General features: G+C 31.1%; 1 protein-coding gene across 2 annotated transcripts; it reads right to left on the bottom strand.

The window, feature by feature from the left end:
- Positions 1-1,074: 1,074 nt before the first annotated feature.
- LOC7486753 (uncharacterized) lies at positions 1,075-5,891 on the bottom strand. 2 transcript variants are annotated; one of them, XM_024582036.2, is made up of 5 exons: positions 5,666-5,891; positions 4,734-5,582; positions 3,759-3,867; positions 2,408-2,543; positions 1,075-1,464 (listed from the first exon to the last, which is right to left on the bottom strand). In XM_024582036.2, the coding sequence occupies exons 1-5, from the start codon at positions 5,776-5,778 to the stop codon at positions 1,445-1,447; spliced, it is 1,227 nt and encodes a 408-aa protein (XP_024437804.1). In that variant the 5' UTR covers positions 5,779-5,891; the 3' UTR covers positions 1,075-1,444. The 2 variants fall into 2 exon arrangements, with proteins under 2 accessions (XP_024437804.1, XP_002317900.2); XM_002317864.4 differs by having other exon boundaries at positions 1,075-1,459.
- Between the last annotated feature and the right edge of the window lie 7,894 nt (positions 5,892-13,785).

The raw sequence follows: 13,785 nt of genomic DNA, 5'->3' as shown, positions 1-13,785 counted from the left end.
CTATTCTCTTAAAATTAAATGCTTTTTGCCCACTTGACAATTATGTCACAACCAACCTCACTCAACTCATGATCTGACTTAATAGTGAACACTTGTGCAACAACCAATAATTTACTATGATTTATGCACCATAATGGTTCGTCAGAGTCTTTCAAAAGATAAAAAAACTTGGTCACGTCTACATTAAATTCTTCATCTACGATTAGACACTAACCAACATAACCCTGATTCATCCTCATTTAATTTATAACCATATTCTTATAAGGATTACTATTGTCATTTACAACTTCATGCAATTGCTAGAACTAAAAATTGACCCCACTATCCTTTCTACCATGGTCTTGTGAGGAACATATGGTTCTCCGTGTGCAAACCAATACATATATCTCTCAATGAATCTTTTTTTGTAAAAGATGCATCGTTACAACATTTGGATCGAGAAATTTTTTATTTTTGCACCTCTTACATGGACATATAATACCACCTCCATTAATTTTTCTCGGATTAGATAATGCGTAATTAATAAAACCCTGAACCCCTTTACAATAATTCATTTTACGCAACCCTTCGGGTGAATCTTGATATATCAATTACTTATATCATATCTATATAGAATATTGATAACAACATGTATTAATTATGGAATATTTTTGTTGGTGTTTATCAATGGATACTGCAAGGGCATATTTAGTCGAAAAAATTCACCGTAATCTACTGACAAAAAATTTCATCGATGTGTTCGTTTGTATTTGCTAATTTTTTAGTATTGTAGATTTACAATGAAAACAATTTCTAGAAAAATATCTTTTTATGTAAAACATTTTCCAAAACAAATTTTATTAATTTGGTTTTTTACAAAATGAATTAATCTAAGTTTCTTTTGTTTGGAAAAAAATCACCTTTCATTTTTATTTTATTTAAATTCGAATAAATAAATCATTCTAGAAATATAAATATTAATTTCTTATCCTAAGTTTTTAAATTTATTTTACATTCAAATTGTTTTAATTATTTAGTTACTATTTCAGCTGAACAACAATTGTTAGTGTGAAAATATATTTAATCATATTAATATTTATGTAACACTTTAATATAAATTTAGAATTAAACAAGTAGATTAAATTAGTTAACTTAGAATTTCAATCTTAAATTGCAAAATCCTCCTAGACAAACATAAAAGCATCAAACACCGAACATATTATTGGATGATCCTGCGTGCTCAACTCGTATCGAATCTGAGGTCCGGAAAGATATCATAATTCAGCCGAAAAAAGAGTTAATAGCAACGGTAAATTACCACGCCGAAATTCTTTTCATTTCATCAACTATAACTTGTCCTACTTCCTTTTGGTTGATGATTCAACCAAGGAAAGAATATGTTGTGCAATCTGTGCAGAGGCATCAGGCTTTGCAGCTCTCAGGGCCCTTTCTGACATCTCTGCTCTCAAAGCATCATCGTCTGTACTAGCAACCACACGACAAACTCATTAAATACAAAAGAACAAATCAACTTCAGCAACAAGAGAATTTCGAGAGCAGCTAAGTGAGATCTTGCCTTCCAAGAGCACGAAGAATATTAAAAGAAAACATAAAAATGATTTTGTAACATCCATCTTAATTGTCAATGAAGTTAGCATATTTCAAGAAATCACTAACTCAGAGAGAAATTGCATAGTATCAATAGACCTAGTCAGGAAGAATCTATCAGTTAACTGTTTGAAGTTTATTGCACACCAACGAATGATCTTACTTGATACCAAAAACTTTTGTAGTTTTCCGGCAATTATAGTTTTAATGCGCCTCCATTATCTTGTTGCTCAGTGATTTCTCCCCCAAGGCCATTTCTTTAAGAATATTTTAAAGTTATCTATCAACATCTCAAGGAAAGAGCAGACAATTACCCTTACTATCATTCTGGGTTGTGGCTGATTCAAATATATATATTATGCTCAAATCATACATAAAAAGAACATGAAATTCGTTGTAGCTAACTAACAAATGTCTTTCATATATTTATAAGTGATAAAAAATTACGAGGCTGAACAACTAACAACTTGGAAGCTATCGAGGAAAATTAGCAGTATCATGAATTTGTATCGACTGCATCAGAAAATGCTGGGACTAAGTTGTTTAAGCCTTAAGTTGAAGTTATATCATGAAAACAAAGGAATATTCTGTCATAGCAAAATTTATAATACTGCAAAGCACAGTACAACATCATAAATAAAACCCTCATAGCATGCAAACTGTAGTGCATCAGATAAGGGGAAATTCAGATTACACTAAAAAGTGGCCTCTTGCTATTAAATTATGCAAAGTGCTTTTTAGAGCAGGATGGTAAAATAACACTATGGACTCGCATATATTGATACAACTATCATCACTAAGAGCAACGAATCAAATATACCTAATATCTCTTCAATTGCAGTTCCCAGAGTTGTAGAATCAAGTTCATCTTCAGTTATAACCCTTGTTCCTGCTACATCTGCCATCAGAGAAGCATTTTTGAACTGATGTCCTTCTGCTACATCTGGTGATGGTATCTACAAAGAAGAAAATGCTTCTCATATGTAGTTCTTGAGATACAAATTAAACTCAGGGTGCCACAGAGTGCAGACAATTGAATCAGGAGTCATAAATAGAGAATTTGGTAGCACATTGCTACCAAGTGGTGAAAGCAATGCCAACATAGCTGCATATTAGTGTACGCGTGGAGACATTCTGGAACAGCATATATAAACAACAAAATTGAACCCCTCAAATCATAAATGTCCATAATTTCGTACTAAATTTTCATCATACACTTCTTTCTAACCTTTAGGTTGCTGTGTTAACATGTCTTTGTCTGCTGCTCATTATTATACAACATGAACCTTGTTCAATTACATGATGAAATTATATCAAATACCTAGGGTCTGTAGATCATTTGTTAAAAACCATGTCAGATATCCATTTTAATTTCTTAAAATCATGTATCTGTACATTTAACTGGATGCAATTTGAACGAGAATAATGCTTCTGGTTTTGGATTCTCGAAGACATGAACAGAATAAACCGTTACAAGGCCGTGGATTTAACTAATTTAATCACACACAAGAAACATAAATTAAACAGAGAATTAGTTGAAAAGAGGGCAAGGACTACAATCAGAGGACATACTGCATTTCTCATGTGACTGCTAAACCGTTTGTTAATTCATCCAGTTCCTTTCTAATTCAACAAGTTTAGAAATTGTTAATTTCTAAACAGTTTGCTGGCTGGTATTCTTGTAAAGTTATGACAGAATACCATACCACATGTCTGCATGTCTTCTCCAACATAGCTCCTAGTTTGACAGATCATTGTTGTTAAGCATATATTTCTCAGAATAATGCAATTATGAAATGTGTTTATTATCCGACAATGGTTTTCATCTTATGGTTTCTATCAGTATCACTGCAACAGAAAATGTAAGGATTGGAAAAATTTGCTAGTGCCTTTTTGAATGTCTACTAATTCGTCTCATATCCAAATATGTAAAGTTTGAAAAACAAATGCTCATCAGTGTAAATTCAAAACAGAAAAAAACCATTTTGTTTCATAGAGGCCATAGCTAAGCAAAGTAACCTACTCTACTAATTCTCAGTCTTGATAAGCTGCGTAATCTAGCAATTTTGAAAAGTTTCAAACTATTACACTATTCACTAAAGCAGAGAATAAAGCCTTATTCCACCAAAGTTTTCTCAAAAAAGAAAAGGAAAGAAAATTTCCCTATTTACCAGAATAGCAGATTTTCCAGTGGCCAAGATCTCAGAGCAAGTCATTGCACCTGCTCTAGAAACAATAAGGTCTGCAGCAGCATATGCCAAATCCATTGAATGCAAGAACCTGTATAATTTCATAACTACATCAGATTCAAGAGAACACAAATCTGCATGATAAATTGACTGAGAACACAACATGAGACCAGTGCTCTGAGATTCAATGATGAATAATAGTCAAAACCATATTTGACAAGCTTATTCAGATTCCAGAAAAATTTGAAGGCAATGATATAAATTTATCAACAAAAATCATAACAGAATAGCATATTAATACAACTTCCTGACCAATTGAAGCGAATAAACTACATTTACACCTAATAGAACTTCGAGGAAACAGATAAAAGGGCCTATTGACTTACAGTAGGAAAGAACGACTGATAAATTAAGCATGCATTCAAATAACTAGACTCGTAGTCATTATTTAATCTCCTTTGGGTTCAGTATAGCTGAGGCACTTTAATTCACAAATTCTCCTAATTTGAGGGCTGTAGTGACATCAATTTTGTTCAGGGAAACATGCCAGGGGTCAACTTATTTATCTCATCATCTATTTCCTATCTATCTTTTCTTTATGTTTATGCGATTCCTTTCTTTAATTTAGCAGGACTGGACGTGTTTCATTTTTTTTTTTCTGTTAGACAAAGTCAACAAGCAGAGGCCAGCTCATTTGGGTCATGGAGGTAGGTTTATCACCTGAGAATAGGCAACATACTGCTAATAAACAATAAGTTCCTTCCCATTGCAACTGGATTTTGCAAAAGCACAAGAATATGCATTTGAGAACATAAAATTTCTAAAGATGCCCTTTGTTATAAAATTTAAAACTATAACGAAAAACACAGTGAGCCATTATCATCACAAAAACGAGAACCAACATCTTAGAGATTTAAATCCATCAACCCATTCATAGAAAGAATGACTGGAACTTACGGCTTCAAAACCAAGTTTGAATGATTTCTAACAAGGCTCTCCATCTCATTATAAGACTCCACACCAGTTTGCCATATAATATACCAATCCTTATGCTCCAATAACATTTGACTATAAACATTCAGCAAAGCAATGTTAATAGCATTAGCCCCCAAAGACCCTCCAAGCACTAAAATGACCTTAGCCTCCTCCCCAGCCATTGGAAAGAACTCCAGCCTTGCCACTGCCCTGGAAACAAACTGCCTCAATGACACCCTCACAGGATTCCCAGTCACCACACAGTTATGCTTTTTTGGAAAACACTCAATTGTTGAATTATAAGACAAAAAAACTAAGTGAGAAAAATATGAAAGAACATAATTTGCAATACCCGGAACAGAATTCTGTTCATGAATAACAATCTTGGTTCTTTGTAATAAAGCAGCAAGGCAAGTAGGGAAAGAAACATAACCCCCTGTGCCTATAACAACATGGGGATCAAATTCTTTAAGTAGCTTAAAGCTATGGATTATTGAATGGATCAAATGGATGGGAAGGGTAAGATTTTCAAGGGAAACGAGAGGCCTGAAAAGTTTTACTGGAGGGATGGAAGTGAAAGGGTAGCCTGCAGAAGGGATGGAAGTGCTTTCCATGCTATTTGGAGTTCCTATGAAGAGGATTTCAATGTTGGGGTTTGATACTCTGAGCTCATCAGCTATTGCAACAGCTGGAATTATGTGGCCACCTGTTCCCCCGGCTGCCAACACTACCCTGAGGTTGTTCTTGGTAGGGGTTCTAGGTTCTTGTGGGGTGATTTGGTGATCATTTGTTGATTCCTTTATTGATAGGCAGCATAAGATCTTGAAAGACCTGAAACAACAACAACAATAACTATAACCAATAAACAAGAAACAAACTTGTATATCAGTAGAAAGAGAAATACTAGTACTTGCCTGTGTTTGGTGGAGAGCGAGAGGAGAGAAGGGGAGGAGGAGGAGGAGGAGGAGGAGGGGCAAGATGGTATAAAGGCAAGTTGGTGGAGGTGGTGATGAGGGATAGTGGCCATTGGAGAGGGAAGCTAAGGTGCATTAGTGATTTTCTTGTTTTTTAGCACTGAAATGTGAAGGTGGGAGACCGAGTAGCTGAGAGAAAAATTGTGCCTTGTGTGTAACTAAAGTGGCAGCCGGCAGGGACAGCATGGACCTATAAGAAAATTTTTTTCCGACAACTTAAATATTTTTTAATATTTTCAGAATATGCATGAGAAAAAAAATAGAAGAAATAAAAAAAATAAAAAAATCAAGAAAATAAAAAAAATAACCCTTTCCTTACAAACCCTTTTTCTTCTAGACCCCGTTTGTTTGCTGGAAAGTGATTTTTTTTTGGAAAGTGAATTCCGGGAAAGTATTTTCCGATGTTTGGTAGTATAATAAAAAATAAGTTGGAAAATACTTTCCAGTGTTTGATTATGTTATGAAAAATGAACTGGAAAATAACTTATTAATGTTTTATTTTTTTCAAGCTTATTAAAATAATGAGGAACAAATCTTACAAATTAAAAAGTTGAATGAGAATGAAATTGAAAAAAAATATAATTTCATAAATTATATCAGATAAAATAAATAATAATCAAAATAATAGAGATCAAATAAAAAATAAAAAAATTGAAAGATGAAGAAATTAAAATAATAATAATTAACATTTCATAAATTATTTCAAATAAAATAAGTAACAATCAAAAGAATGAGGACCAAATTTGATAGATAAAAAATTTCAATAAAAAAATGATAAGGAAAAAGCAAATAACAATTATAAAAATAAGGACCAAAGTTAATATAAAAATTAAATTTTAAGAGATGAAATTAAAAAATAAATATTCAAAACAAAATATATATAGCAATCAAAAGTTTGAGGATCAAATTTGATATAATCAGCAAATAATGACATTTCTAAATTTTTAATTTTCCAGGAAAATACTTTTCTGAAAACCAAGCCAAATTTTCCTTTGACTGAAAAGTGTTTTCCGTTGATCAACTTTCCTAATGGCAAACAAACACATGAAAGTTTGGAAAGTGGTTTCCCGGAAACCACTTTCCGGAAAACAAACACAGCCAAAAGGGAAAACACTTTCCTGAAAACCAAGTCAAATTTTCCTTTTGACTGGAAAGTGTTTTCCGTTAACCAGAAAGTGTTTTTCTTTGACCGGAAAGTGTTTTCCGTTGACCACCTTTCCTAATGGCAAACAAACACAGGAAAGTTTGGAAAGTCCGGGAAACAAACATGGCCCTAATCTCCTTATCAACAAAGATAGATCAATTTTTGTTTTTTTCCTTCTCTTCCTTTTCTTTTCCTTTCCACATAATTGAAACATGCTCTCTTTCCAACTTAATCGACGAGTGTTTGATTTTTTTAACACTAAACATGATTGATTTGTTTCTATATATTTTATTTGTTGATGTTGATAGATTTTTTTTCATTCCCCGTGCAAGTTCTATGCATATGTCATGTTATTGTTTGTCTTAGGGGTTGGTGCTGCTCTTGATGTTCTTTTTGTGGCCTAGGAATCTACATATAAAATGCATGTGTGAGAAAAAAAAAAGATCACTTTCTCTCTATTATTTCTTTTTTGATTGGCTTTTATTTTAGTTTGATTGCTTTGTGATTGTTTTACGAGTTTTGATTACCTGAGAATTGTTGGGATTTAGGTATAATGTTGTAAGTTCTTTTGCAGTTTTTTTTGTTGTTGTTCTTATACTATGTTATTTTTTTTTATTTGAGTTTTGTGCTTTGCAGGATTGTGTCCTTTATAGAATTCTGACACAGGTCTTAAGAAGAAATATTGGAAAGAAGAGAGGCTAAAGAGAAAATAAAAGTTTTATCTAGGGTTATTATTGTTGCAGGAGCATGAAAAATGAAAAAAAAAAAACTTGGTTGTCATTCGGCTATGTTTCCAAGACAAAAAAAAAAGAGGAAAAAATGAAGCTAAAATCACTATGCAAATTATTATTATTTTTTTTATCTAATTATTTTTGGCAAATTTGATGTCGTGGGTTTTGTCATGGAGATTGATTGTTCTTTTTATTATTATTATTATTATTAATGTTTTAGCCAACAAAAACAAAAAAAAAGCTCACCTTAATCTTTCCATCCCTTTTTTTCTCATGGAGGGTTTTTGTTTTTTTAGGTTTGACTTGCTTTTCAAACTTTTTTCATGAAAAAACATTAAATTGATTTTTCAAGTATTTTTCAATAATTTTGATTGTTTGTGTAACAAAAATTTATATGAAAAAACATAATCTTGATGCATTTTTAATTGAAAAGAATTTTTGAAAAACACCTTGCAATGCATTACCAAATACATATAAAATATTTAGATAAAAGACAAAATAAAAGGTTGTTAAAGAGTCATCATTTTTTTATTGATTATAAATGAAAATTCAATTAATCAAATTATTATGATTTCACTATATATGGTTGGTTAGCAGATAAAAATTAGCAGCTATTATAAGTTACCTTGCATTATAATATGAATGAACACCGTGATGTGATTTTAGTTTAAATTAAAGGAAAGTCATGGTCAAAATGTTGGAATTGAAAGGAAATGAAAAATCAATACAAAAACTTTTCAGATATTTTTCTGTAAGAATTGATTTTACAAAATGATATTCAAGATTAACTAAGAATACAATCTAAGACCTAATTTATAAACTTTTTTTACCACTGTAAACACCTAACAACAATAGTAAAAAAACTATAACCATGACTTAAACATAGAAGCTAAAAGTTATGGCTCAAAACCCAGCTGTAAATTACTATTGAAATCAGAAACTAAATCTTCAATTTAGTCTACATTTCTAGCTACACACTATTCTAGATCTTGCTGGAAATCAACAAGTCAGCATTTCCAACTACACATTTTCAGTTACACACAATTCTTTTCCTCTTTGAATGACTTGTCCTCAAGTGTGTTGGAATAATATGGCATAAGGTGTTTCACATTGAATGCATTTGAGTTGTTAAAATGAGCTGATAGCTGTATAGTATAAGCAATATGATTAATTTTTGCCAAGATCTTGCATAAGCCTATCTTTCGATGAGCTAACTTTGAGTAAGACCACGAGGATGCATTTCTTTGGTTAACACCTCCTAAACAAAATTCTCTTCTTTTAAAAAATAGGTTGTCTTTTATGTTGGTCTGTAAAAGCTTTATATTTTGCATTAGACTACTAAATATTCTCTTTAACTTGAGTGTGGACAACTTGTATAAATTCTATAATATTTCTTTCCCTTGCATTTCTTTCCTGATAGTTGGTAATGGATTGAACAAGACCCACGAGGATGCTTTTTTTGGTCAACACCACCCAAATCAAATCCATTTCTTTAAAAACAACTTATCTTTTATATTGGTTAGTGGATACTTTATATTTTTGGACAACTTAATTTTCTCTTTACCTTGAGTGTGGAAAACTTGTATAAATTTTATAAAATTTCTTGCTCTTGCATTTTCTTTCTTGAAAATTGATAGTTGGGTCAAATTAAGAACAATTAGAGGTTTTTTACAATAGACCACTTCAAAACAAAAAGAATTGGCGGTTCTATTTAGAGAAGAATTGTTGGCAAATTCAGTCAAAGGTATGATGTTCTCCCAATTCCTAGGATTCTTACCAATTAAGCTTCTTAACAAGTTGTTAAGACTCCAATTAACAACTTCAGTTTAACCATCAATTTAAAGATGAAATAAAGTGTTAAAACTCAAGTTAGCGCCAATCATTTACTATATGGTGCATAAAAAATGAGCTAAAAATTTAGCATCCCAATTTAAAACTATAGAAAGTGGAACTCCATGTAGCTTATAGACTCTTTAAATATAAATAATAACCATATGTGACACATTTAAAGGCTTATTGCAAGGAATAAATGAACTAATTTTTAAAATCTATCCACCACCACCATAATAGAGTCATACTTTCTTTAAGTTAGTGAAATACAAAAAACAAAGGCCATGCTCACACACTCTTAAGAGCTTTTAACATAGGTGAAGGTAGGTACAAATTTGCATTACTCGTTGTCCCTTTTAGTTTTTGACAAAAAACACACCTTTAGACATGCTTAATTACATTCCTTATCATACTAGACAAAAAATAATCATGTTAGAGTAATTCCAGGGTCTTCTTGAAACTAAACTGTGTTAAATTATATTGTTCACTAAGCAATAACAAGGTCTTCTTTAAACTAAAATGTCTTAAATTATGTTTTACTAAGCAATAACTCCCTTATAGAACATCGAGGCACATATAATCTTACCTTTTTAAAAATGAACCCATCATTCAAACAAAACTCAGAATTGATAATAATTTATCTCCTTGATATATCATGATAAATAGAACTAGGATAAGGGTCATTTAAGTAATAATTCTTGAATTCTTAAAACCCAACCATGTTAGCTTGTATCTCCATCAATAGATTAGCCGAATGAATCATGCCATTGACTATTTTGTTATTTATCCTCACCACGTGCTTTAATAAAAAGGTTAATTAGAGCATGCTTCTTGTTTAAGGTCTATTAGCTAGTTAGATACTTAAAGGTTTTATCATCATTGTGAATCATAAACTTTTTGTAGGCTAAATAGTAGTTCCAATACTTGATGGCTTGGACTACAGCATAAAAATCAAATCATAAGTGAGATATTTGAGTTTTATCTCATTCAATTTCTCACTAAAAAAGGCTATATGTTGCCTATATTAGCTAAGCACAACCTGAATGATGACTCCCGAAGCATAATAATCATCTTCAAGCACTTTATCAAAACTGAGTAGAGCAAGAATAAGAGTTTTAATTAGCTTTTTCTTCAATAACTTAAAATTGGTTTGTACTTCTTATGTCTAAACAAAGAACCTTTGTTTGAGATAATTAGTAATAGGGGCTGCAATGATACTAAAATAATGAAAGAACCTTTTATAAAAGGTTGTAAGCCCATAAACTTATGAATACTTGAAGGAATTGGCCAATCAAGAATAGCTTGCACCTTACCTTCATCCATGAGTATTACATGTGATAAAACGACATAACACAAAAATACAACCTTATCCACACCAAAACTATATTTTTTAAGATTCCTATAAAACTTTTCTTACCTTAAAATCTAAAAAGATGTTATAAATTATGCATATAATCCTTCAAACAATGGCTATATACGTGTATATCATTAAAATACACCACTATATAAACCTTCAAAAGAGATTTTAACATTTGGACCATAACTCTCATGAAAGTGCTAGGTGCATTTGACAATCTAAAAGACATCACAAGCCATTCAAACAACCCATGATGTGTTTTGTAAGTTATTTTCCATTCATCCTCTAGTCAAATTCCAATTTAATAATAACCATTTTGTAGATCAATTTTGAAGAAGGTTTTAAATTCCACCAAACAATCTAACATATTTTTAAACATTATAATTGGAAAACATTATTTGATAATAATCTTATCAATGACTCTACTATCAACACACATACACCATGAATAATTATTTTTTAGTGTTAAGAGAACGAGAATGACACAAGGACTAATGTTAGGTATTATATAGCATATATTAAAAATTTCTTGCATTTTCTTCTCTAGCTCTTTCTTTTCTTTATAAGCCATTTTATAGGTTGCCTTGTTGGGGAAAACTTTATCGGGCACCAAATTAATGGCATGCTGACTATCTCTCACCATTTTCACCGAAAACAGCTGTTGATTTATCTTCATTACAAGTAATTCTAGTTACCATAACCTTGGGAATTATGGCCAGAATATAACCTCACTCTTACATTTTCTCTATAAAAATTTTGGAAACCAATAATGAAGTCATTGAATTAGGTCTCACCATTTCCTTCATAAGAAATAAGGTGAATCTTTGATTTCCCTTATTAAGAGTATAGGTGTTGTGTTTTTCATCATGAATTGTCTATCTATCATATTGTTAAGGTCGTATAAGAAGTATATAACATGCATCAATGGGTATAATTTCAAACCATACTTCATCCATATACCTCTTTCTAATACAAAAAGACACTAAACATCTCTTTGTAACCTTTACTTCATTTCTTTTCTTAAACCAAGTTAATTTATAAATGTGTGGGTTAGAAGTTGGTAAGTTTAACTTGTCAGCTACTTCTATTGAAACCATATTCTCACAACTTCACTCATCAATCAACATATTACAAACCTTACCACTAATAAAACATGTGGTGTATAACACATTAGATCTCAACTAGTCTTTATTATTGTCACTTCAAAGAGTAAGAATAATTTTTCTCAACATTATCATCATCCCTTCTTCCCCTTCTAAATCACTTCTAAGCTTTTTATTAATAGGTTTATCAATGATAGTAGTATTTTTAAACTCAAATTCTTCCACTTGTTCAACTACTAAAAACTTTTTTCTACAATTAGATAACTTGTAGCCTAGTTTCCTATATTTAAAGCAACTAAAATTATATTTTTAGAATTGCTTTACATACCCAAATTTAATGTATTAGGTTGCTTAGCTACTATATAAGGCATCCAGGTCTATTATTCACCTTTTGGATACAACTCCTTTCTAAAGTTAAAGGTATTTTCCACTTTGAATTTACTAAAACTTTATTGTCTAGATTTGGAAGAACTTGCTTATTTTTGTACAAATCTTGAATAACTCTTAATCTGTTATTTTTCTATAAGCATCGTTTTATTTTATGCTTTTAATACACTCCACAAGCTTTACAAGATAATAACATCTTGAATTGACGGCTTTAATCCACTAAAATAACAATAAACTTTTCACTGCTCATTTTCACTCAAATAAACTCTTGAGATGAGTTGATAGAATAAATTGGTATCCTCTACTAGACTTCCAACTTATTTAAGGTTGTGCCAGCTTTTGTAAAGGGTTTGAGTGTAGTTAAAAATAAAAAATTACTCACCTAATTTTTTCTTCATCTTCACCTAATTATTAAGTTTACCCTTGCCACTCCATTGGCGAGAGACTTGCAAATTTTCCTTTTAAGTTGAAGCACTTCCCTTAAGGAGAATAACAATAAGCTTAACTTTTCTTTCATCAACTACATTATAGTAGTAAAAAACATTTTTTACTGTGTTTAATCAATCTAGAAAATCATTCAAACTCAAACTTTCTTGGAATTTTGGAAGTTAAACCTTTATGCTTTATTCAAGTTGTGGATCAAAACTACTAATATTAGGTCTGCTAGGTTGTGTTGTACCAAAATAATTCTCAAACTAGAAGTGAGAATCCTTTAATTCATAATCAATCTTATTATAAAAGATCATTTGTTGTGCAAGGGTTATAAAGAATTCAATTTTCCTTTGGAATTTAGAAATCTCATTAATTCTATCATTATTTTATTGTTGTCCACCATTCCTTCCCACTAGAGGGTTGACATTAACTCCTTTCCAAGCACCCTCTTGATCCTTTTTTCTCCACCTTTCATCCTTTTCTTCTTTATGTTACTTTAAGCTTAAAATATTGAACAAAAAGAATGTAGTACAAGTGATTAAACCTATAATGATCACAATAGTACAATGATACCAAAAACTAATAGAATCTAGTGACTGAATCTGTCTACAACAGATCTAATTTATATGAGGAGTCTAGATGTGAGTTCTGGAATATTGAATGGAAAGAAATCAATGAATTCCAGGGATCAAATAATCGAAGGAGTAATGAGAAAAAAAAGGACTATAACTTGCTTTGATATCAAATTATGTGATTCTAGTTTAGATCAAATGCAAGTTAAAAGTAAAAATATTGGAATTGAAAAATAGTGAAGAACAAATACAGAAAATGTAGAGAGAAACTCTTCTCTAACAATTGATTTTACAAAATAATAAACTTTCATACATTTATAAACATTCAACAATAATAATAAAAATTACAACCATGACTTAGACATAAAAGTCAAATGTTATACCTAGTTGCAAATTCTTGCTGGGAATCATAAACTAAATCTTCAATTTAGTATGCATTTCTTGCTGGAAGTCAACATTTTCAATTGCATATTTCCAACTACACCACGTCTTCATCAAATATAT

This window comes from Populus trichocarpa, chromosome 12 (genome assembly GCF_000002775.5).
Source record: "Populus trichocarpa isolate Nisqually-1 chromosome 12, P.trichocarpa_v4.1, whole genome shotgun sequence".
NCBI classification, from domain to species: Eukaryota; Viridiplantae; Streptophyta; class Magnoliopsida; order Malpighiales; family Salicaceae; genus Populus; species Populus trichocarpa.
The sequence above is the reverse complement of the archived record's forward strand: the minus strand, read 5'-3'. Positions and strand labels throughout refer to the sequence as shown.

Coding starts and splice junctions, on each gene's coding strand:
- LOC7486753 (XM_002317864.4), bottom strand. CDS start 5,778: ATGGCCACTATCCCTCATCACCACCTCCACCAACTTGCCTTTATACCA. Junction 5,583..5,665: donor TCGCTCTCCACCAAACACAG/GCAAGTACTAGT, acceptor TTGTTGTTTCAG/GTCTTTCAAGATCTTATGCT. Junction 3,868..4,733: donor TCAAACTTGGTTTTGAAGCC/GTAAGTTCCAGT, acceptor GAAATTATACAG/GTTCTTGCATTCAATGGATT.